The sequence below is a fragment of the Lucilia cuprina genome, chromosome 5 (genome assembly GCF_022045245.1).
Source record: "Lucilia cuprina isolate Lc7/37 chromosome 5, ASM2204524v1, whole genome shotgun sequence".
NCBI lineage: Eukaryota > Metazoa > Arthropoda > Insecta > Diptera > Calliphoridae > Lucilia > Lucilia cuprina.
This window is the reverse complement of record NC_060953.1, coordinates 42,679,105-42,705,875: the sequence shown is the minus strand read 5'-3', so window position 1 is coordinate 42,705,875 and position 26,771 is coordinate 42,679,105. Positions and strand designations below refer to the sequence as shown.

At 28.1% G+C, this 26,771-nt stretch overlaps 1 protein-coding gene across 1 annotated transcript in view; it reads right to left on the bottom strand.

Moving 5' to 3' along the window:
* LOC111680601 (dendritic arbor reduction protein 1) overlaps positions 1-26,771 on the bottom strand; it is an 84,090-nt gene that overhangs the window by 20,735 nt on the left and 36,584 nt on the right. The window contains exons 2-4 of the mRNA XM_023442268.2: positions 9,017-9,797; positions 6,560-7,734; positions 5,638-6,355 (exon numbers count right to left, since the gene is read on the bottom strand). Of these exons, the coding sequence (XP_023298036.2) occupies positions 5,638-6,355; positions 6,560-7,734; positions 9,017-9,797 (2,674 nt within the window). The remainder of the gene's footprint in view (positions 1-5,637; positions 6,356-6,559; positions 7,735-9,016; positions 9,798-26,771) is intronic.

Below are 26,771 nucleotides of genomic sequence, written 5' to 3'. Positions count from 1 at the left end.
GTCTAGTCTATAGTCTAGTCTATAGTCTAGTCTATAGTCTAGTCTATAGTCTAGTCTATAGTCTAGTCTATAGTCTAGTCTATAGTCTAGTCTACAGTTTAGTCTATAATCTAGTCTAAAGTCTAGTCTATAGTCTGGTCTATTGTCTATAGTCTGGTCTATTGTCTAGTCTGTAGTCTGGTGTATAGTATTGTCTATAATCTAGTATATAGTCTAGTCTATAGTCTAGCCTATAGTCTAGTCTATAGGGTAGTATATAGCCTAGTCTGCAGTTTACGCTATGGTCTAGTCATAAATCTATAGTTGCGTTTTGTAGTACTAAATATTTATTTATTACCAAAACTCCATATTAGTACTAATATTTAAAAAAATGCTTTATTGTTGAGATAATAAATTTGGATCACTGTAGTGTTCCCAAATTCGTTAATTTGTATCAGAATTTTTTCCCCTTATTATTCGTATTTTGTTTAAAAAAACCCTTATTGTTTATTTTATTTTTTTTTTTAAGTTGTAAGTTAGTTAACTTTAACAGTAGTCTTTTGACTGTCATTGCTGGTTGTTGTACACTCTCTGTCTACTGTGTGATGTTTTCAAACAAAAAAAGAAAAATAATAATCACAAACAAAACGCATTTTTTAAAGGCTACTATTATTGAACACTATTCAGTTTTTTCCTATAGACTTCATTCATTGTTCTATACAAAAACAGCAGCGCACGTACAAAATATTTGAAATGTCTACTTGAGTAAACTTTAACTATTCTTTACTATATTTATAAAGACAATAGCCTTTGGTAATAATACCGTAAGAATTCATCTAACCATCCAAGTACACAAACTTAAAGTTTTCAAGACTGACGTATGGACGGACGTTTAAGTGGACAGACAACTACACACTTTGGTACGCATGAAAGTTTATATGTTTCTACACTTTGGCTAGATTTTTCTTTTACACTGCTGGTCTCTGTAAAACATTCAAACCACACATAATATTTGTATTGAATGTTTGTACATTGTTTTTTTTCTAAAACTTACATACATGTTGGTGTTTTTTCTACATACACATATATTTTGTATTCAACATTACAGATGTCAATCTACAATCTTAACAATCTGATGCGTGCATTTATGTCATAATAACTTCATTTGGTAGCAGTAAAACGTAAAGTAAAGTGAATGAATAGCAACCAAATGAAACAACTTAAAAAAAAAACTGAAAAGAAAAAGAGATGGACGGACAGACAGTTTGACATACGTTTGGTCATACAAGGCGGACAGACAGTCACCCATGTTTACCGGCTTTTTGTGCCAAAATTGGTATATAAACGTGTCACATATGCTCTTTAGACATTTATTTAACAATTTTCTGTATTAAGTTTAGCTTGATTTTTTTCTTAAACTTTTTTCTATTTGTTTTGTGTGGTTTGCTTGCTTAAGATTTAGTTTTCTTTTTTCTAAAATAAATTTAAAGTTAATCTCTTGTAAAAAAACTTCAGAGTTAAATGTGTTTCTTTTCTTTTGGACTTTTCTTATATTTTTTGCATTTTAAATACATTTTAAGATATGGGTGTTGCTTGTAAGAAAATTAACCTAAATTATATGTGTGCGTACATAAAAAGAGAAATTGTTTGTGTTTTTTCGGTTTTTTATTTCCACAACATAAATACGTGTTAATAATGTTATGTTTACCAATATTGTAAGCTAATTAGTCAAAGTTTTGAGAAAAATTACACAAACGAAAGATTTAAGAAACGAACTCGACAAGACGTCTGCAATTGTAATTTTTGAAGTATTTATTTTTGACGAAACCGCAGACTAGACTAGACTATCGACTCGATTAAAGACTAGAATATAGACCAGACTATAGACTACACTATAGACTAGACAAAAGACTATACAACTAACTATAGACTAGATCAAAGGCAAGACTATAGAATAGACTAGAACCTAGACTATAAACTATACTATAGACTAGACTATAGAGTAGACTATAGTGTAGACTATAGACTGGACTATAGACTAGACTATAGAGTTGACTATTAACCAAACTAGAGATTAGATTGAAGGCTAGACTATAGATTAAAATTTAAACTAGACAATAAACTACACTGTATACTGAACTGGTCTCAACTGTAGGTAAAACTATAGATTCGACTATAAACTATAGACTCTAGACTAGACTATAGATTAGACTCTAGACTTTAGACTAGACTATAGGCTAAACTATACTCTATACTAGAAACTAGATTATAGACCGTAATATAAACTAAAATTTAAACTAAACTATAGATTATAAATTCGACAATAGACTAGACTATAGACTAGTCTATAGACTAGACTATAGACTAGTCTATAGACTAGACTATAGACTAGACTATAGACTAGACTATAGACTAGACTATAGACTAGACTATAGACTAGACTATAGACTAGACTATAGACTAGACTATAGACTAGACTATAGACTAGACTATAGACGAGACTATAGACGAGACTATAGACTAGACTATAGACTAGACTATAGACTATACTATAGACTAGACTATAGACTAGACTATAGACTAGACTATAGACTAGACTATAGACTAGACTATAGACTAGACTATAGTCTAGGCTATATACTAAACTAGACTATAGACTGGACTATATACTAAACTAGACTATAGACAAGACAATAGACATGACAATTAACTAGACTATAGACTGGACTATAGACTAGACTATAGACTGGACTATAGACTAGACTATAGACTAGACTATAGACTAGACTCTAGACTAGACAATAGAATGGACTACAGACTAGACTTTAGACTAGACTATAGATTACATTATAGACTAACTAGACTAGTGAATAGACTATAGACATGGTCTGGAGTAGACAGTTTGGAAACCAATGATTGAGTTATTTCTACAATTTTCTTCTAATAAACAGCTTTTAACAAAAGTAAATAATTTATTTGGAATTAAAATATTTTTATAAAATGTTTTAAAACAAACTAACAAAATTATCCTTTTTATGAGACACTTAAAACCTCAATTAACCATGAGAACCAATTCTCATAACAAAAAATTGAATCAAACAAATATTTCTATAATTTGAAATCACAAAAAAATGTTGTTCGCTTACAAACAAACAATAAACAGCAACATTATAAACTAGTGCAAAATACACTTTTTTGAACAAACAACAACAACAAGTTAAAATAATTTTACAACAAAAAATTCTATTTTGACATTGTATGGTTTGTTACATGTCATGTGTTACATATGTGTGCACAATATTGTACAAGTCCGTCTGTTTATCTCACCAAATGTCCGTCTTTCCGTTTATACGTCTGTCTGTCTTTTTGCTGGCATCATCAAGCAAATAAACGATGTCTTCGGTAAATGAATAGAGCAAAATGAAAAAAAAAACTAATATCAAAATAATATAAAAAAAAACGTAAGCCTGGTTGTATAACATAACATTAATGCAGAAAATCCACTTTTTTCAAGTTGCAATTGCTGTTGTATTTGTCTTCTTGTAACACACTTGAAAAATATAAAAACAGATACGGACGGACAGACAGAGTCATATGAAGTATGTGTGTCTCAGTGAACAAGACACAAAAGAGGTGTAAGTGTATGAGCATAATTGTAACGTTTGTCAGTTCATTGTTAGTGTTGTTGTTGTTGTTGTTGTTGCTGTCGTTTCATGTAAGAAACTAGGTGATCTAAAGCACTGATTAAACTTGCAACATGCAACATAAGCAGAAATGACAAACACCACTGACAACAGCAACCAACAACGACGGCAACAGAAACAGCATCAACATCAGCAGTAAACACTAAACTAAACATTATAAACACTACAATATGACAAATGAAACTGAAACAATGTTTTTCTTTCGAAAAAAACGAAAGACTTAAGACAAAAGTGTTACATGAAAAACACCAGAAAAAAGTGAAAAACTAACACTTTAACACTAATCCCCAAAAAATAGTTAGTGGGTGGTTGGTTGGTTGTGGCAGCAGAAAAAACCAACACTTTAACATAAAAGTTAACAGGAATAATTTGCAAAAAAGCAAATACTTATGTTTTCATGAATATTAGTTTTTTTAGGTATGTTTTTTCCAGTTATTGTGTTAATTTTTTCTATTGTTTTTTTCTTGCAAAGCTCCATCTCTTAATTATATTTTTAAGCGTGTGACATTTTTTGTTCATTTATAACAAACAAACAAACACACATTTAGCCAATTATCATTTAAGTGGTAATTACTTAACACAGACAGCGGCTTTTAGTGTTTTGTAAAACCTTTTATAGTCAACACCACCAAGTGCGTGCTTTGCACAACATAATAATTAATTATTTAATGTTGAACAAATATGGCAAAAATGTATTAATTAGTATCAAATTATGGTCAAAGTTATGTGTTCGTTCGTTTTTATATGCATGTCGTTTATAAAACAAAAATTGTTAAAAGCAGCAGTAGCAAAAAAAAAAAGGAATACTATGCAAGTGAACATTGTTGGCAAAAATACCTTGAAATTCCGTTTAGAAAAATAAGGAAAATTTCCCACGACTTTCAGTTTACAAGAAGTTTAACAATTTAGAACACTAAAAAGTGTGTCTTTTTTCCCCAGCTTTTAAAGTTTATTTTAGTTTTGCTTTGGTTTCTAGAGGATTTTTTGCTTTTATGTGTTATTAATGAAAATTTATGTTAGTTAAAGAATTTTTATGACAGTTTTATTAATATTAAGTGCATATGTTGTTGTTGCCTGGGTTAGTTGATACAAATTTTAACATTTTTTTTTTAAAGAAAAGTTTGTGTCTTAAGTTTTTTGTTTTAGAATATAAGAAGAAAAGTTTATGAAGATAAACTAATTTCGATATCGTAAATATTTGTTTATGGTTCGTTAAATAAAAACAGTCGTTTTTCTTCATTTAACTTTTTAAAGATTCTGTCTTAAGTCTTTTGTTTTTATGGCGATTAATTGAATTTAAGTAAAATTAAATCTGATAGATTTCAAAATGTAGAGCACAGTCTAGTCTATAGTCTAGTCTATAGTCTAGTCTATAGTCTAGTCCATAGTCTAGTCCATAGTATAGTCTATAGTCTAGTCTATAGTCTAGTCTATAGTCTAGTCTATAGTCTAGTCTATAGTCTAGTCTATAGTCTAGTCTATAGTCTAGTCTATAGTCTAGTCTATAGTCTAGTCTATAGTCTAGTCTATAGTCTAGTCTATAGTCTAGTCTATAGTCTAGTCTATAGTCTAGTCTATAGTCTAGTCTATAGTCTAGTCTATAGTCTAGTCTAGTCTATAGACTAGACTATAGTCAAGACTAAAAAGTACCAACAATTCCATAAATTACCGAAAAGGTACATAAAAGGGATTTTGCTTTATATTAAAGTTCCAAAAGAAAACAGGGGTATATAAAATTACTTCTGAACAAATGAAAATAAACTGGTACTCTTTTCTATAATAACATACCGAAACAGGTCACGTGGGTATTTAGTTCTAATAGTACTTTTTGCTTTTCATTCGAATTTAAAGTTATCAAACTAATACCACCCTTAAAGAACAAAAAATCTTCGCTTCAAATAATGATATATTATCGTGTTAGAATCCCTTTTACCCTTTTTAACCCTCAACTTACCCACATAATCACAGTGATGTATACGTCTCTTCTCCAACTCGGGATTATTGCGACGATTATAGCGAACCGAACGCACAGATGGCACGATTAAGTTAGCCAAATGAGCCGGTGTAGCAGAGGCAGATGATGACGTAGTTGATGCTGAATGACCACCGCCCCTTGTCGTTGAGTTAATAGTGCTAGAGTTGTTGCTGTTGGTAGATGAATTTGAATGATTTGCAGCTGCTGAATTGCTATTGGCTGATGAATTAACCAACAACTGAGCACCTGTTTGGCCCAATGTAGTTAGAGAACGACCCGGACTCATAAGATGGCCCACAGCAGTGGGAGAACTAGAATGCAGTGTTATAATGTTGGGGCAGATGGCGGAAAGTGGATGACCCTGCTGTTGTTGAAGCTGTTGCTGCTGATAAGGTGGTGGTGGGGTAGAACGTCTATTATTTTGCTGTTGTTGCTGATGCTGGTGTTGATGTTGAGCTTGAGCATGTGCGGCTGCTGCTGCCATTGAACTACCCGGACTTCCGGGATCAGAACTGGGAGGTGTTAGTGGGGGCACAAACATATGCCTTGAACTACTATTATTGCTAGCCGCACTGCCACTACTACTGGTTTGTGATTGTGCGGTTGGTATTAGAGCAGGTGGACATAATTGTGCATTTTGTAGATGATGAGGTGGTGGCGGTGGTGGAGCGGGTATTTGGTATTTACTATGAAAAGGCTATTAAAACAAAACAAAAACAACATAATAATATTACGTCAATAAAATATAAAATACATTTAATATGTTGGATTTAAAATACAAAAAACGTTAAAGCTTTAATCAAGACAACTTATTTATTTTTTGCTCACAACTATGAATAATGATAATAAAAAATGCAATTAAATAAATATTTCATTTTGGGCCACAAAACATAAAACTCACCTGACTACTATGCCATGGATATGTTGTAGTGGTTGCAGTAGTTGTATAATTATTATTATTACTACTATTGTTGTTGTTATTATTGTTGAGATTTTTAAGATTTTGTAAGGCGACTGTGGCGGAATTCTGAGACCCAATTGTTGGCGTTGTAGTATTAGCTAAAGGTGTTAGATGGTGTTGATGTTGTTGCTGTTGTAGTGGCTGCTGCTGATGGTGATGATGTTGATGATGTAGTGATGAAGTAGTATTTTGAGCCAGTTGTGTTGTTGTATTGGTATTTATACTTAAACTATCATTTAAATAATTATTATGACCATATTGCTGATAGGCGTTCACATGATCTGCCGTTGAACCATTTAAACTTAATAAATTTGTTGTCTCGGTATTAAGAGCAACATCTGCATTATGACTACTAGCGGTACTGCTGCAACGATTTGAGGGACTATTACTATTGCTATGCAGCAATAAATTCTGTTGCTGCTGTTGTTGATGCTGCAGCGCATGTGAATGACTATGAGGATGGGTGTGAGAGTTTAGATTGGTGAACATGGTTGTCAAATGATGTTCTTCCGTTAAACTAGGATGATGCTGATATAAATGTTGCGATTGCTGTAAATGATGATGATGATGTTGATGGTGATGCGGTTGTTGCTGCTGTAAATGTTGAGGTTGTTGTAAAAGTTGTTGTTGTTGCTGCAGATGATGGTGGTGCTGAGGATGATGCTGATGATGTGTTTGATGCTGTGAGTGTAGTAAATGATGTTGCTGCTGATAAGATTGTTGTTGTGGTGTTTGATGCTGCTGCTGTTGTTGCCCATAATAATGATGTGTGGATGTTTGTTGTGGTGTCAACGGTTGCATGGTCAGACTGTTGGTAACATTTTCTTTTTTTATCTCCAAAGGACTGAGCAATGGTGTCGATAATGTCTCTAACAGAGTATCATCAATTGCTTCCATTTTAACTTGCGTTAACAATGCACTGCCTGTGGGCGTTGTTGAATTTTGGTTTTGCTGTTGATGCGCATGAATTGCATTTGGATTTGAGCCTAGTATCGGAGCATTTTCAGGATCGATATTTTGTATTGAGCTAGCTATTTCTTCCCATAGGGCAGGGCGTCCATAGTGATCATCAATATTGTGATAGGGATTACAGAGAGCCTCTTTATTTTTGGTGTCTGGAATAAAATGAAAAAAAAAATATATAGTAAGTTTGTGTCTTAAGTCTTTTGTTTTTATATTGATGCTTTTTCATCAAATTAAAGTTAGTTTTCACAATTAAGTCTATAGCATGAAGTTTAGTTTATAGTCTAGTTTATAGTCTAGTATTTATTTAGTATAGTCTATAGTCTAGTATATAGTCTGGTCTATAGTCTAGTCTATAGTCTAGTCTATAGTCTAGTCAATAGTCTAGTCAATAGCCTAGTCTATAGTCGAGTCTATTCTATAGTCTAGTTTATGGTCTAGTCTTTAGTCTAGTCTATAGTCGAGTCTATTCTATAGTCTAGTTTATGGTCTAGTCTTTAGTCTAGTCTATAGTCTAGTCTATAGTCTAGTCTATAGTCTAGTCTATAGTCTAGTCTATAGTCTAGTCTATAGTCTAGTCTATAGTCTATAGTCTAGTCTATAGTTCTAGTCTGTAGTTCTAGTCTGTAGTCTAGTCTATAGTATAGTCTATAGTATAGTCTATAGTATAGTCTATAGTCTAGTCTGTAGTCTAGTCTATAGTCTAGTCTATAGTCTAGTTTTACTCTGCCCATATCTATAAGAAGGAAGTTTGTACCCTAAGTCTTTTGTTTATACCATAAAATAAAACTGATTTTTCGTTTAAGCAAAATTTCAACCGTTTTCTTACTATTAACACGCACTGTAGCAATACGTTTTAGTCTCATGTCGTATATTTCTTCTCAATAAAAACACATTCATATTTATAGATTTTTGCCAGTCTTGTTTTAATTTTTCTTCACTACAACCAAATAATATCACATTACAAATTTCTCTAGCAACTCTCTCATTCACAAGCAAAATGACAGCATAAGCAAAACACATTTAAAATTCAAATGCGAGTATCAAAAAACAAACAAAAACTATTTATGTATTTAATATTTGTTAAAATAAACACCATTAGTTCAGGCTTACAACACATCACACACAACATGACAGATAGACGACGTAAAACACACACATAGAAAACGATATGAAAATAAATTGACAGCATCTTTGGGATATTGGTCTACTTTTCTCTCTAGCTAGATGGATTTTTTTTTTATCCACGTCAAAGCAATAATATAAATGTTAATCTAGCGTTAAATTTACGCTGAATATTTTATAAGTTTCGACATTAAAATAGCGTTTCAAATTACACACAAACATATCAAATATTTCAAAATAAAAAAAAAAATTAATTAAAAAAAGTGGAAAAAAAACTTTAATATGTTTTTTTTTCCGAAAAAAACTCACCAAATAAATATTCTTTATCGCTGGTAGCGGTCGTTGCGACTGCTGTATAATACGTATTGGCATCATAATTGTTGTGATATGATGATGAAGATGCTGATGATGTGTTGCAGGTGATGTCATTGGTGGTGGTGGTTGTGGAGGCGTTGGCGGCGGGTGTTGTTGGCGAACGATTAGGAGGATTTTCTATTGTATTATTGCTGCTAATATTATCGGTGGGTGTTGTATGCGTTAGGGTGGTGTTGTTAGATGCTGTCGTTGAACCCACCACCAATACAGTGGGTTGTGCTGTATCATAGGTATTTGCAGTTGCTGTAGTTGGAGTTGTTGCTGTTGTATGTTCATGATTTGTAGCATGTTGCCATTGATCATTTAAATGATTTGTATTTGTTGTACTATTTGTATTACTAGTTGTACTGCTACTACTACTATTGTTATTATTACTATTGCTATTGTTGTTGTTGCTGCTGGTATTGTTGTTGTTGTTACTACTGCTGTTATTATTGCTATTACTACTATTGCTATTATTACTGCTATTGCTAAGTTGTGTGGTTAATTGTTGATGTTGAAAATTGCTGCTATTGTTGTTGTTGTTTGTTTGGTGATACTGTTGATATTGTTGCTGCTGCGATGGCGATAAATGCTGCAAATGATGATGATGTAAATGATGATGATGATGGTGATTTCCTGCTCCAGCAGTTGCTGTTAAAACTTCCAATTCAACATCTGGTTCTATTTTATGCAAACGACCCATCAGCTCATGCCGATAGTCTAATTCGGGAGACTAGAAATGAATAAGAAAAAAAATATTTTTTATTAGATAAACTTTATATATGAATTTTGGTTAAATTTTTTCTTAAATACTAGTTTTTCCTGTTTGATGGGTGAATATTCTTATTGGGCTTTGGTAAAGTTTAAAATTAACTTATTTTCTTTATTTTGTTGTTTGCTTGTAAAAAAATTAAAAAGCTTAACTTTATGTTAAGTGTTACTTTTAACACTTTTTTTCACAAATGCGATTTTATAGGCTGCAGTCATTAAATTTAAGTAGATTTCAAAACACAGTAAGTGTTACATGCAGAGAAACTTGCATGTAAGAAGACACAATGACAAAGTAATATTTTTCAAATCTTGAAAAGTTTTTATTAAAAAATTTATTATTTTTTCAAATTTCTTGTTAAAAATAGTTTTTGAATTTTTTAGTGAAAATTTATTTTGATGGAAAGAGTTTTCTACAGAAAATTACTAATAGTTATGAATTTTTTAATGGGAAGACTTTTTTTTATAGAAAATTGTTTGTTGGGAGGACTTTTCTGAAGAAAATTGTTAATGGAAAGAGTTTTTATAGGAAATTTTTCGATGGTCGAGTTTTCTATAGAAAATTGTTCGATGAGAAGAGTTTTTTATAGAAACTTTTCGATGGTCAAGTTTGCTATAAAAATTTTTTCTTTTAAAAGAGTTTTCTCTAGAAATTTTTTTTTTGAAAAGAGTTTTGGAAAATGTTTTTATAAAAAAGTCTTCCCATTAGACTTTTTTATAAAAAAAGTTGATTGGAAGACTTTTCTAACGAAAATTGTTTAATGGGAAGGAGTTTTCTATAGAAAATTGTTCTATATAAAATATTTCGATAGTCGAGTTTTTTATAGAAAATTGTTAGATAAGAAGAATTTTTCTGTAGAAAATTGTTCGATGAGAAGAGTTTTCTATAGAAAATTGTTTGATTGTTTGATTTTCTATAGAAAATATTTCGATAGTCGAGTTTTTTATAGAAAATTGTTAGATAAGAAGAATTTTTCTTTAGAAAATTGTTCGATAAGAAGAGTTTTCTATAGAAAATTGTTCGATGAGAAGAGTTTTCAATAGAAAATTGTTCGATGAGAAGATTTTTCTATAGAAAATTGTTCGATGAGAAGAGTTTTCTATAGAAAATTGTTCTATGAAAAGAGTTTTCTATACAAAATTGTTCTATGAAAAGAGTTTTAGAAAATGTTTTAATGGGAAGACTATTTTATAGAAAATTGTTTAATGGGAAGGGTTTTCAGTTTTCTATAGAAAATTTTTCGTTGGTCGAGTTATTTATAGAAAATTGTTCTTTTAAAAGAGTTTTCTTTAGAAAATTGTTTTATGGAAAGAGTTTTAGAAAATGTTTTAATGGGAAGAGTTTTTATAGAAAGTTGTTTGATAAGAAGATTTTTCTAAAGAAAATTGTTTAATGAAAAGGGTTTTCTATAGAAAATTGTTAGATGAGAAGAGTTTACTATAGAATATTGTTTTGATGAGCACAGTTTTCTCTAGAAAATTGTTCTATGAAAAAAGTTTTCTCTAGATGTTACGAAATTCTATAGAAAATTGTCATCTCATAGAGTTTTCTATAGAAATTGTTCGATGGGATGAATTTTCTATAAATTGTTCGATGAAACGAGTTTTCTATAGAAAATTATTTACCTGTTTTCTATAGAAAATTATTCCATAAAAAATGATTTTTTTAAAAAAAAAGTATTCGACTGTTTGAATTTTCCTTGGAAAAGTATTTTAGAAGAAAATTATGAAGAAAAAAAAACATGAAAAATGTTCTACAGAAAAGTATTTAATAAAATGTTGATTTAACTTTAAACATTTTTGCCTTTGACTGTAAACTGTGAACTTTTATTTGAAGTGTATGTAAACATTTCTTTGTATTTTAACAAGAACATTAAATGACCCTGTTGGAAATTTTCTTCCTAAAGTCATCAACTTTGAAATTCATTATTAATTTAAATATCCACCATGCAAAGGTATAAATAACGTGTTAATATTATACACGCCTGTTACTGAATTGACATCAAATTGTTTATAATTTTTTAGTAATATCCGGTGTCAAACTATGTACGGATAGTTCTCAAATCAATAACAAAAATATAAAAAATACACGTCATTATCAAATCAACAAATGGCAACACTTTGTTTTTAAACATAAATTTGTGTTGTCGAAGTGATACAAAACATTGACACAAAGAGTAATCGAAATGACAACAATATGTTGTTTCAATGACAACAATACGTTGTCAAAATGATAACTGCATGTTATTTACATTTTATTCTAATGTGTTAAGCTCACGTTTGCAGCGGATTGTATTACATTTTGATACTTTTCTACTGGTTTTTTTCCCTTTGTACATAAGTGCTAAAATGAATTATTTTTTCATAGTTCTTTTCAAAATATTTTTTAAAATTTTCTACTGGGTTTAAGCGTAGTTGGTATTTGTGAAAAATTTTTCCTTTTTATTCTTTAACACATGTCTGAAATCTTATGTTTATGTGATTTTTATTATAATTACTTTGTGCGTTGGTGTGTGTGTAAAATTGTATGATAACTTTTACCTTATTTTCCCCAATAATATTCTCTTATAGTATTTGACAGTTTTTACATGTTTTTCTATTAGACAATTAGTCCGTCCGTCCATCCAACTGTCTTTATAGCTTTAAGCTGTTTAGTGACTGTCAGACACATTTAAATGATAAAAACCAAATAGACATTTATGTTGTTATAATTTATGATGTAATTTACAAATATTTAAACAACACATTTTTGAGAAAAAAAAATAAATATTTTCACAGCTCAAAGACTTTACAAGATTTTCACAAATATTATTATTAAAGGTATTAAAGAGTAGTTTTATGTTTATAATCAAATGTTAAATATAAAGATTATTAGAGATTTAGAAACACACAAATTATTACTTTATAATGATATAAATATTATTATTTATGTTAAACATCAGTTTTATTTTAATAAAATACCATCTAGAAGAACCACAAGATAATAAAATCTGTTATTAGAAAATTTTACTTTCTGTTTGAAGTTTATGTTAAGAAAAACCCACTAGGGTTTATGTTGATGTTTTATTACCTTATGATTGCTAATAAAATTGAAATAATTTTCCACTTCTTTGGCGTCATTATACGTTTTTTTTTCTATGAAATTTGTGTCAATTTTTTTTTCTTTTTTTTTTGTCATAAAATCATAAAACTTTTTAAGACAATAAACTTGAAATAATCAATTTATTCATATTTATTTTTAAACTGTTTATTTACATATATGATGAATTTAATTAAATTTAATGGTTATGGTAATATTAAAAATTTAACAAAATATTCAGTTAACAAGAATTTTAAATCACCTACACTAAAATTTTGCTTAAGGAACATTAAGAAATAAAATTCTAATCTATAACTTCAAATAAATCTAAATAACTGTAGCCATAGAATACATAAGTCATGATCAGTTTAAACTTAAACTTAAATGTCTTAATTTATAATTATGTTGCAAACTCATGGAAAAACTTAATACACCCTCTACAACACTAGTTTATTATGGTCAATCACCTACAGCTCTCAAATAAACATAAATTTGTTTATGAAACTCTATTGTTGTTTCCAACAACAACACACTTATCAACAAACAAACAATGCTAATAAACTTGGCTAATTTACAGAACAACAACAGCAACAGCAACAACAACATCAACAATAGAAAACCAAATTGTTAATAATACAAATTCAAATAATTGAAATTTTATGGTGAAAAACAACAACAACAAGAACAAAAATAATCACAAGAAAAACTTTAACTTGCACTTGTTTTGCAAAATCACGCAAATGACCTCATAAGCATGCGTAACACGTGAATCGTTCATAGAACCAATCAAGAATTTTAAATACTTCCATAAAAATTAAAAGCTAAACGTTGCCTTATTGTTGATGATTATTACAAAGACGACAACGACGTTAATCAGTGACGATTTGTTTAACCAAGTTATATGAGAAAGAAATATTGTTGTTGGTATGCATGTTTAAGAATATGCTTACTTTGACTGTTTTATGTTTTATGGTCTTAAAGTTAAACGAACACACACATTTTACTCAGTTACTCACTCACACACTCACATACTTACTCATTACGTTTGTCCCTTTGTCAGTCAGCTTTTTTGTTAATACTTTAAACTGTTACTACTGCTTATATAACTGAGTATTCTACTACATATAGGACTTTTTTAACGGTTTGGTCATTTCCCCATGTTTCACAAAAAGCTTTTTTCACCCACAAAGAGCTTTTCCATTGAAAAATGTTCTTAACGAAAGGATTTGTATAGAAAACATTTCGTGAGACAGCTTTTTAATACGGAAAGCTTTTATACTTTCACTATTACAGCTTTTTTAGCGAAAACCTTTTACAAGCTTAAGAAAGCTTTTATGTAAACACAAACATTCTCACTAAAAGCTTCTCTGAAGAAAATCTTACACATTGAATACTGTTACCATCTTAAAGCTTTGTATATAAAACATTTTGATAGATAGCTTCTAAAGTTCATGCTAAAAAGTTCTTTTGCTTAATCTTTCTATAGAAATCATTTTAAACGGAACGTTTTCCTATTAAAGTTTTTTTTTCCTAGAAAACTGTTCCTAACGTAGAGTTTTTTTAAGTAGAACACTTTGACAGAAAGCTTTTTAATAAGAATAGATCTTTAGACATTCACAATGAAAGCTTTTGAACAAAAAAAAAAACTTGATTGATTGCCTAAAAAATACTTTCACGTTGAAAACTTTTGAAGTAAAAAAACTTTTTAAACTGTTAACTTCTATAAAAGTTTTTTCCCGAGAAAACTGTTCCTAACAAAATACTTTTTATATAAACCATTTTGATAAAAAGCTTTTTAATACGATAAGCTTTTCACGCATTCACACTAAAAGCTTTTCTACAAAAAAAACTTTTTATTCTCAATAGAATACTTTTCCCAATGAAAACCATTGTGTAGGAAACTCATTGCAATGAAAACCTTTGTATAGGAAACTCTTCCCAAGAAAACCTTTCTTGTGGAAACTATTCCCAAAGAAAACACTTCCTAACGAAAAATCTTCTATAGAAAACTCTTCACAACAAAAAAATTCCATAGAAAACTTATCACAACGAAAATTTTTCTATAGAAAACTCTTTACAACAAAAAATTATATATAGAAAACTCTTTTTTTAAAAAATTCTGTATAGAAAACTCTTCCCTACGAAAAATTTTCTAAGGAAAACTCTTTCCAATGAAAAATGTTTTAAAAAAACTGTTTCCAACTAAAATTTTTCTATAAAAACTCTTCCCAATTGAAAATGTTGTATAAAAAACTCTTCCTAACAAAAAGTTTTATATAAAAAAATTCTTCCTATCAAAAAATTAATAATTTTACAAAGAAAACTTTTCCCATCGAATTTTTTTGTAGAGAACTCTTCCTAACAAAAACTTTTGTATAGAAAACTCTTCCCAACGAAAAATTTTCCATAGAAAACTCTTTTTAACGATTAATTTCTTACAGAAAACTTTTCCCAACGAAATTTTATAGAATACTCTTCTTATCAAACATTTTTTTGTAGAAAATTCTTCTTAACAAGAAATTTTGTATAGAAAACTCTTCCCAACAAAAAATTTTTGAAAGAAAACTCTAACAAAAAATTTTCTAATGAAAACTCTTCCCAAATTTTCTAAAGAAAACTCTTCCAAAATTTTTCAAAGAAAACTTTTTCTAACGACAAATTTTCTATAGAAATATCTTCTCAACGAATAATTGTCTATAGAAAACTCTTCTTAACGATTAATATGATATAGAAAACTCTTCCCAACCCAAATTTTCTACAAAAAACTCATCTTAACGAATAAGTTTTCACAGAAAACTCTTCGCATTAAAATTTTTTTATAGAAATCTTTTAGAATGGAAAATGCTCCATTGGAAAATGACTAAAGAAAACTCTTGCCACTGAAAACTTCATTCTTGCCAGATATTTGTTAAGCAAGTTAAAATTGTCTTTAGTTTAAATGTTTTCTTTTTTCAAACTTTGTTTATGTTTAAGGTTTTTTCCTTTATTTTGTCTTTATTTCTAAGTTCTTGGTAGATTTTTGTTTTATTGTACAAGTATTTGTATATTTTCATATTTTTTAAATTTTTTTCTACCATAAAAGAACGGTATTTCGCGTTAAAATAAATGACGTTGTACATTTGTTTATACAAAGTATGAATTTTAATATTTATTTATTTTGTTGTTTTTTTTCTGTTCTTTTCATCAGTCTACATGTGTTTGTTTGTATTTTACTATGAGCATGAGTCGAGTATGAACAGCACAGCAGCGTACGTTTGGGTATTTTGAAAAAATTTGTTTTAAATTTTTTTTTTTTTATTTTTTTCAAATACTCGTCATACAATTTATACAACATAATGAATACAAAAAAAAAATAGTGTTTAAAAAGTGGCAAAGAAAAATAAATCGTTTTGCAGTTATTAGGTTCTGTTGATTACTTGGGAATACAGCAACAATAACAAGAAATGAACTTAGAAATATAATAAAAAAATTTGTTTAACAATATTTTTATGTCACTGGTTTTTTGTTGTAAGAAAATAAGTTTATTTGTTTGAAAAAAAATTTTTTTCAACTTCTTTTTATAATTAATTTTTATTTTATTCTTCATTTATGATTGATATTCAAGACATTTGCTGTACATGTTATTAATAAAATTTATTAAAAAGTTGTTTTCTTTTTTATTGTTATTAAACTCGGTTTGTTTTGGGATTTTTTGTTTTTGTTTTTGTTTCTGTTTTAATGTTATTTTTATTTATTTGAATGATGATTGTAAAATGTATATATTCTTCTTTATGTTTATTTTTTTATATTATTAAGTAGTTATAAATTATTTTTTCTCTTATTTGTTGTTGCTCCTCCTGGTTTGTTGACCAATGTATAATATTATTGTGAGTTGATTTATAAGCTAAAATAAAATTTAATTGTTTAAGTATTTAAATAAATTGTTATTTATTTATGTATACGACAGTGTATTGGCAATAATATTAATTTCAATTAAAGGTGTTTGATTTTATCTTCAACCAAGTGTTTTGCATATAAAAATCTATGTTGAAATACATAGAATTTGGATCCTGGTTTTCTAATAGTTTATTGCTATTTATGTCTTTGATAACTTTATAAGCCTTAAAAATTCTCTATTATAAAAATTGTTAAAATATATGTTTTAGTTAATAAAATTAATATTCTTAAGTCTAAACACTACAATGTTTGCTGGGAAGAGTTTTTTTATGGAAAATTTCTCATTAGTTAAAGTTATAGAAAATGTCTTGTTTTGAAAAGTTTTCTTTATTTTAATTCAAAATAATACAATCTTCGAAAAATTTCTTATTAGAAGAGTTTTCTATAGAAAATATTTAGATGGAAAAAATTTTAATAAAAAATTTTCTCTGGGAAGGGTTTCCTATAGATTTGTTTTTTTTTTTTCGTTTAAAGGGTTTTCTTTAGTGCGAGGATTTTCTACAGAAAAAATATTACTTGGAGCGGTTTTCTATTGAAATTTCTTAACGGGAGGAGTTTTCTATAGAAAAATTTTTAGTGTGAAGAGTTTTATATAGAAAATATTTCCTTAATGGAGATCTCTAAAGAAAATTCTTTAGAGGGAAGAGTTTTATTTAAAAAATGTTCCTTTAAAAGAGTTTTCTATATAAAAAAGTTTTCAATGGGAAAAGCTTTATATAGAAACTGTTTACTTAGAAAAGTTTTCTATAGAAAATTCTGCAGTGGGAACAATTGTTTATAGAAAATCCCTCAGTGGGAAAAATTGTCTATAGTAAACCTTTCCTTAAAAATTTTTTTTATAGAAAACGTTTCCTTTAAAGATTTTTCTATAGAAAATGTGTTCTTAAAAATGTTTTCTATAGAAAATTCTTCAGTGAAAAGAGTTTTATACAAAAAATCTTTCCTTAAAAAAGTCTTTATAGAAAATACTTCAGTGAGAACAAATTTCTATTGAAAATGTTTCCTTAGACGATGTGTGTACAGAAAATTCCTCAGTGGGAATAAATTTCCACACAAAAAGTTTGTACAGGAAATTCTTAAGTGGGAAGAGTTTTATATAAAAAAATGCTTTCTTGGATGATTTTTCTATAGAAAATTCTTCAGTGGGAAGAACTGTCTGTAAAAAAATCCTTCAGTGGAAAAAGTTGTCTATAAAAAACGTTTCCCTAAAGAATTTTCTATAGAAAATGTTTTCTTGGAAGAGTTTTCTATAAAAAAAGTCTTTGATGGGATGAATTGTCTGTAGAAAATCGTTCAGGGGAAAAGTTGTCCATAGATAATGTTTCCTTTAGAGAATTTTCTATAGAAAATGTTCTCTTGGAGAAGTTTTCAATAGATAAGTCTTCAGTGGGAAGAGCTTTATTAAAAAAATTTTGCTTAGAAAAGTTTTCTATAGAAAATGTTGCCATAGAATTTAGATATTTGTATAGAAATTTTTTCATTGGGAAGAGTTTAATATAAAAAAGTTTCTTTCGAATAGTTTTCCATAGAAAATTCTTCAGTGTGAAAAATTTTCTATAGAAAATCCCTCAGTGGGAAAGATGTCCATAGAAAACTTTTCCTTGAAAGAATTTTCTATAGAAAATTCTTCAGTGGGAAGTGTTTTACAAAAAAAATGTTTCCTTAGAGAGTTTTCTATTGAAAATTCTTCAGTGGGAAAAAATGTCTATAGAAAGGGGGTTTCCTCAGAAGATGTTGTCATAAATGATTCTTCAGTAGAAAGAGTTTAATAAAACATTTTTTCTTGGAAGAGTTTTCTATAAAAAGATTTTCAATTCATCAATCTTTACATAAAAACACTTTCGTTGAATAAATTTTCTATAGAAAATCTTATAGTGGGAAGAGTTTTAAAAAGAAATCGTTTAGATGAAAAGAGTTTTCTATAGAAACTTTTAAAATATAAAGAAAATGTTTCCTTGGAAAAGTTTTCTATATAGAAGATGTTTCTTAAAAGAGTTTTGAATAGAAAATATTTTATTGAAAAGAGTTCTCTATAGAAACATTCGCTGAGAAGAGTTTTCTATGAAAATATTTGTTAAAATAATAGTTTTTGCTGGACTTAGTTTTCTGTGAACAATTTTTTAATATGAAGATTTTTCTAAAGAAAATTTTGCAATACGAAGTGTTTTCTATAGAAAAATTTTCTATGCGTAGAATTTTAATCCACAAGTTTTCTTTGAGAAGGGGTTTCTTTAAAAATGTTCTATGCAAAGAGTTTTAAAAGAAAATTTTCACTACAGAGAATATTCTACAGAACACTTTATTTTTTGGGATAGTTTTCTCTAAAAAAGTTACTGTTAAGATGAATTTTATATAAAAAACTTGTCGTTTTGAAAAGATTTCACTTAAAAGTTTTGTTTAGAAAAGTTTTCCGTCAAAAAAAGGTTTTCTAAAAATTGTAAAAACTATATTGTTACAAAAACATTTCTTTGCAAAATGTCACATTTGTAAAGTAAATTCAAATTAACAACAACTTTTTTATTTAACTTTCTGCAAACTATTGAAAACAAATGCCTGAAAACCCGCTTTTATGTGATAAAATATATAAAAGGTGGACAATGTTTTTTTTTTTGTATTTTTTAACAAACATTCCAGGAATTTTAGTTTCACATTAACAAATACTTTTTTTTTTTTTGAAATGTTTCCTATAAAATATCTAACAAACTTTACATTTGCATACAACTTTTTAAAAGTATTTAAAATTTTAAAAATTCCTATCATTGAGTTTTTTGCTATTTTGCTGTCATTAACAAATGATTTTGGGAAAAGAAATATTTGGAGAAAACATAAACTAAGTTTAGTTTGGGAATAAATTTCTTAAAATTTAACAAAATGCCAAAATTTTTCTTTATTTTTATGTTTTTTTTTTGCTTTACATAAACAAAAGACTTAAGAAACAAACTTTTTTTATTTTTCTTATTTTTTGTAGTTGTCATGCCTGGTATTTGTTTATTATTTAAAGTTTTGATTATTTGACAAATAATTACTCACAGTTATAGTAGGAAAAAAAATAAATAAATAAGAAATACTTTAATGGACCAAACACTGACAATTTCCTATAAAAATAAAAATCACTTTTATTTTCTATTAAAATATTTCTGTTGTTTTTTTTTTTTCTCTCTCTCTAAATTTCTTAGTATAAATTTACAATTAAGCTGGTTTTTTTGGATTGTTTGTAAGGAAGAAGAAAATAAAATCGTGCCTTTAGCAATTTATGTAACTTTTATGTAGCTTTTTTTCTGGCACTCAACTCACTTAATGACATTATCATCAGTCTCACATCATTTACCACCAGCCTCATCATTGGCATCCTCGTGCAACAATAACAGCAGCAGCAGCTATAGTACTAGCATTTGTCCGCCAATACTGACAATTGTAAAAGTCTACAAAGAATGTCTTCAACTAACAGCCATTTACAATTGACTTACTAAGGCAGCTAAACAGTTTTACTTTATAGAAAAGAAAAAAAGATGAAAAACTTGATGTTTTTTTTTTGAGTTTTCTTAAACTCCATCATTTTCTTTTGACTGCCTTAAATGGTAAACTTAAATGACCCTAAACTAATACCTTAGTTAGTTAGTAACAATGATGGGGTAAACTTTTTAAAATATATACTAACAACAAATTCAATTTCGTTTAGGAAAAAATCTTTAAAAAAAAAACTCTCAAGACAACCGCAGCATTTTGAGCAGCAACAACATTAACAAAAAAAGGAGTTTAGACATGCAATTTATAGCCACAAAAATAGTCAATGAAAAAAACGCGCGACACTAAGGTTTTTTTTTTGCAATTTTGTTTTTGTTTTTAGCCTGCTGTGTAATGTTAGTTGTTTTTAGTTATATGTTAAACAAACCAACAAATAAACGTGACAATAGTGACCTAATAGACCTTAAACATTATATTTTTTTTCTCTTTCTACTACTCCTTGGAAACTGCATAAAATTATAAAATAATGATACAACAAAAATGCGTTGAAATGAAAGCAGTTTTATAACTGTAAGCAACCCACCAATCGACCAACCAACCAACCAACCGACAGACCAACTTTAGACTCTACTCACTCTATATCTTTCTATCTAATTCAAACTGAAATTACCAGCAAAACCATATTAATTTAATTATTTGGCTTAAAACTACTTTTTCCAAACAATTTCTTTAAGGTATTTTTATACAATTCCATTCAAACACTTATTTGCTTTGCTGTCTACACCGCAACAGCAACAGCAGCTTCCACAAACATTCAGCCTTAGACAAGTGTATTTTCTTTCTTGTTTTGTCTATTTTTGTCTTTTTTACTTGCAATGCATTCATTTCACCTGTTTACATCAATAATAATCTTAATAAAATGTCTTTTTTTCTTCTCTTGTCTTAAAACGAAAAAAAAAAAAAATAAAATTTACAGAAATTCTTCGTTTCTTTTATTTAAACATATAAGGCCATTAGAGCTGTTACTTATTGTACAAACACCCGTTTTATTAAATGGAATGTAGTTTATAATAAATTGGTGCATTGGGATTTCAAATACTAAGTATTCGCCTAAACAAACGGACATACTTATGTTTAAGAAAAAGAATTTAGTCTTATAACTTCAATAGTTTTTGAAAAGAAAATAATGTTGCTACAATTTTTTTTCTAGCTTTTTTTTTGTTGTATATTATCTGCTGTCCATTTAGTTTAAAATGACATTTATAGATAGAAGGTGGTGTGTTGGTAGTTTAAAGATGTTTTAGGATTTAAAATAAATTTTTTTTCTTTTAAACATTCACTTTAAGATTGTTGCTACATAATTGAGGAAACTACATTTCAGAATTTAAAAAAAAAGGCAAACAATTTGAAGGAATTCAAGGGGAAGAGTTTTCTATACAACTATTTCGAATGGAAAACATTATCCATAGAACATTTTTCGGTTAAAAGAGTTTTTCTATAGAAAATTTTTTGATAAAAAATTTAAACAAAATTTTTTGATGGGAAGGGTTTTTTATAGAAAATTTTTCGATGGGAAGAGTTTTCTATAGAAAATTTTTCGATGGGAAGAGTTTTCTATAGAAAATTTTTCGATGGGAAGAGTTTTCTATAGAAAATTTTTCGATGGGAAGAGTTTTTTATAGAAAATTTTTCGATGGGAAGAGTTTTCTATAGAAAATTTTTCGATGGGAAGAGTTTTCTATAGAAAATTTTTCGATGGGAAGAGTATTCTATAGAATATTTTTCGATGGGAAGAGTATTCTATAGAATATTTTTCGATGGGAAGAGTATTCTATAGAATATTTTTCGATGAAAAGAGTTTTCTATAGAAAATTTTAGGTTGAGGAAAGTTTTCTATAAAAAAACCGTTATTAATAAACAATTTTCCATAGAAAATTTCCGTTGGGAAAAGTTTTCTATAGAAAATTTTCCATTGAGAACAGTTTGTTTCCATTGAAAACAGTTTTCGATAGAAAATTTTCTATTTAAAACAGTTTTCTATAGAAAATTTTTGTTAAAAACTGTTTTCTATAAACAATTATCTGTTGAGAAGAATTTTCTATAGAAAAGTTTTCTTTAGATGCATTTCCTTGGCAACAGTATTTGTATAACAATTTTCGATGAGAAATTTTTTGTATAGAGAATCGTGAAAACGTTTTCTTCATAACATTATTGAATAGGAAACTTTCTCTATAGATAATTTTCCAATGGAAATGGTTTTCTATATAAAAAAAAAATATTCCAAATAGAGAGTTTTATATAGAAAATTGTTTGATGGGGAGATTTTTTAAAATTATAATTTTCTATAGAAACTTTAAGTTCATATCTATTTCTATTTGAAACAAAAACTATTTCTTTTTCAAAACATTCAGATTGAAAAGTTTTCTCTTTGAAAACTTTCAAATAAGAAAAGCTTTCTGCAGAAAAACTTTTAGAAGGATGTTGTCCATAGAAACTGAAAGAGAAAAGAAATCAATGTTTTCCATAGAAAAGCTTTCTCAGAAGAAAATTTTTCTATGAAAATTAAAACATTATATGGAAAAGGTCTTTAAAGAGAAAAGTTTTCTAAAGAAAATCTTTTAGAGAAAAAAGAAGAAAACGCCTAAAAAAATGAAAACTTTTAAACTTTTTCAAAAGCTTTTCTTGATAAAAATGTTCAAAAACTAAAGTTTAAGTAAAGTTTTACCTCCTTATTCATAAACTTTTATCAAAGGTTTATAAATCAAATACCAAATTCGTACTATAAACCTTTGATAAATGTTTATGAATAAGGTTTTAAGTCCCCCCCCCGAAAAAAAAAACGTTTTAATTCGTAAAAAAACAGAAGTATTTCTACAAAGTTTCAGAGAGAGAATATAAAAAATTTCAGATAGAAAAGTTTGCTAAAGAAATTAATTTAGAAAAAAAGTTTTATAAAATAAAATGTTTAAAGATTACAACTTTCTGTATAAGGAAATACTTTTTATTAGAAAAAATAGTGGAAAGCTATCTAAAGATAAACTTTCAGAAAGAAAAGCTTTCTAAAGATAAACTTAAAAATAAAAAAAGTTTTCTAAGAATAAACTTTAAAAAAAAAAAGAAAAAATCTGAAAAGTAAAATAAGTTCTCTATAAAAAATCTTTAAAATTATTTAGTATTAAAACTTTTAAACAAAAAGTTTTCTACATTTTTTCTTTTTAAAATGTCTTTAAACAAAAATACTTTTTTTATATACATTTTGTCTGCAACACAACAAATTTATTATACATTCGGCCGCATGACTCATTTTCATGTCTTCAATTCTTTTGTTTGCAACATTTTGTCTAACAACAAATTTAATTCTATCATCTAAATTACCAATAAAAACTTCTTAAAACTTTTTTAACATAATTTCCATCTTCTCTGCCATCGCCCATGCTCAACTGTTGTTGTCATTAGTGTCATTAAAGTTTATATTGTCATATTTGTACGTAGGCTCCAATTGGTCTACGCACTATGATTTACTTCCTTCTAAGTACAGTATTATCATCATCATCATTTGTTGCTGCTGCTGCAACTATAGCTTTAGATTTTATAAAACAACAAGAAAATTTGCATGATTTTTTTTCTGTTCGTGTTTTAAGGAAGTTTACAATTTTGTTTTTGCTGACACAAACAAACAACAAAATCAGAGTAATTGAACAGATGTTCATTGATTGTTGCAACTTTTTGTCGTTTATTTCCTTTTTGCTTTAATGATGATTATGCAAAATTATTCTTTATAAATCGTTTATACAATTGATATGCGCGCTGGTGTTTTTCTATATTGCAATGATTTCTTTGATTGAATTTTGAGTTTTTGTTTTAAGATTTATTGATTAGTTAGGGAGTTAAATGAAGTTTGAGCTGTAGGTGGAATTAATAGGGAATTGTTTCGTAATATTAATTTGATAATCTTTTTGTTAAGAAATATAGAGCAAATTCTGTTGGAGGAAGTAAATATTAAAAGGTTTTAGAAGCCAAATAGTTTAAATGCATTTTCCTAAAAAAACATTATTTGGCATAACTTCTGATTTAATTTCAAGCCTTTTAACTGTGTATATAATTAAGTATTTAATCACTTACTAATTGATTTATTAAGCAGCTGTTGGAACCATTTAACCAATAAGCTAAAATACTTTCAAAAAGAACAGCTGTTTTAAAAGATAATTATTTTTTATTTAAATCACACTGCTTTATCACCTCAAATGAGGAGTTACTCCTACAAAAAAAAATCAACATAAATATTTCATTAAAAATCATAAACTCATGCCACACCAAATTAAAAAAAAAAAAAACGAAAACTATAACATCCCCATTACAAAAGAAGAGCTGTAGCATATGGTCAATATATATATTTTTTTTAAATATATTTTTAAATACCAAAAATTGCATGTCAGTCTAAAGTTAAATATCCAAAAAAAAGAGGAAAAAAACCTATAAAAAATAATAAAAAAACAACATAACAAAAGATTACAAAGCAAATGTTAACCGCACGCGCCACTCATTTTATAATAAATAAAAAAAACCCTGGAAAGAAATAAACCTAAAATATACAGACATCATTTTAACTAAAACCAACTCATCATCACCTCTTCTTCAACTTACATTAAAGGCACACGCATGCATTATGTTTGTAGAAGTGAGTAGAGTGATGTACATATGTATGTATCTGTGTGTGTGTAAATATTTAGTCCTTAATACTAAAGAGGGAAATAATCATGACTTTTTTAACATTCATACATAAAACTCATCTTACTTTGTTATGATAACCTTTTGACCCTTTCCACTAAAAAGTAACCACCCTCGATCCCTTGAAATATATTTCTGTAATTTTTTCAATGTTGAATCAGACTGACATCACATTAAGTTTAGAATTGATAGTTGACCATAAATGCTATACATTTAACACCTTTTTTGTTTTTGAAATATACCCCGCAAATCTGAAGACAAAACAACACTTTTTCACTAAAGAAAGGAATAAAATGAATTGATCCTTTGGAAAACGAAAATGTTTTAGTTCCTATGGAAACTTATAGCTTAAAATCTAAATTGGATATTTAAAGTAAAAGATCAATATTTTCGATTTGCATTACCATAGATCACATAACTAACTAATACATACAAATATCCATAAGTTCAACAACAAAAAACTATTAAAATCATTACTTAACTATTGCTAGTTTAATATACATAAGTTACCCTCAACACTGCTGGGTTCTCTTGAGTAGTTTTAAGGACTTTTTAATTTTACTCTTGTATAAATAAACAATGTTAAAAGAAATCCTTAAACAAAATTATTCCTAATTGTATGTAGCTAGACTGACAATGTTATGCATACGTGTATTTGTCTGACCGACATTCTGTCTGCCCTTTGTTCATATGGTTTTTTTTGGACCCTTTTACTACACCTTAAAAACAAAATTTTATGAATTTTTATATGCTGTTTAAACACTGTTAATAACCGTATGCCTTATAAGATGAGTTTTTTATGGCTATACCCTACTATGGCGGAAAAGGCATTATGAGTTTTTAACAAAACATAACAACAGCTAAACATGTTAAACCTAATCTAAGTCTATAGACCAGTATATATTCTAGTATATAGTCTAGACTATAGTCAAGTCTATAATCTAGTCTATAGTCTATTCTATAGTCTAGTCAAGTTTGTAGTTTAGTGTATAGTCTAGTCTATAGTCTATTCTATAGTCTAGTCTATAGTCTAGTCTATAGCCTAATATATAGTCTAGTCAAATTTGTAGTTTAGTGTTTAGTCTATTCTATAGTCTAGTCTATAGTATAGTCTATAGTCTAGTCTATAGTCTAGTCTTGTCTATATTTTAATCTATAGTCTAGTCTATAGTCTAGTCTATAGTCTATAGTCTAGTCTATAGTCTATAGTCTAGTCTATAGTCTAGTCTATAGTCTATAGTCTAGTCTATAGTCTATAGTCTAGTCTATAGTCTAGTCTATAGTCTAGTCTATAGTCTAGTCTATAGTCTATAGTCTAGTCTATAGTCTAGTCTGTAGTCTAGTCTATAGTCTAGTCTATAGTCTAGTCTATAGTCTAGTCTATAGTCTAGTCTATAGTCTAGTCTCTATTCTGATCTATAGTCTAGTCTATATTCTAGTCTATAGTCTAGTATATATTCTATTATATAGTCTAGTTTATAGTCTAGTCTATAGTCTAGTCAATAGTCTAATCTGTAGTCTAGTCAATAGTCTATAGCCTAGTTTATAGTCTAGTCTATAGTTTAGTCTATAGTCTAGTCTATAGTGTAGTCTATAGTTTAGTCTATAGTCTATTCTATAGTGTAGTCTATAGTCTAGTCTATAGTCTAGTCTATAGTCTAATCTATAGTCTAGTCTATAGTCTAGTCTATAGTCTAGTCTATAGTCTAGTCTATAGTGTAGTCTATAGTC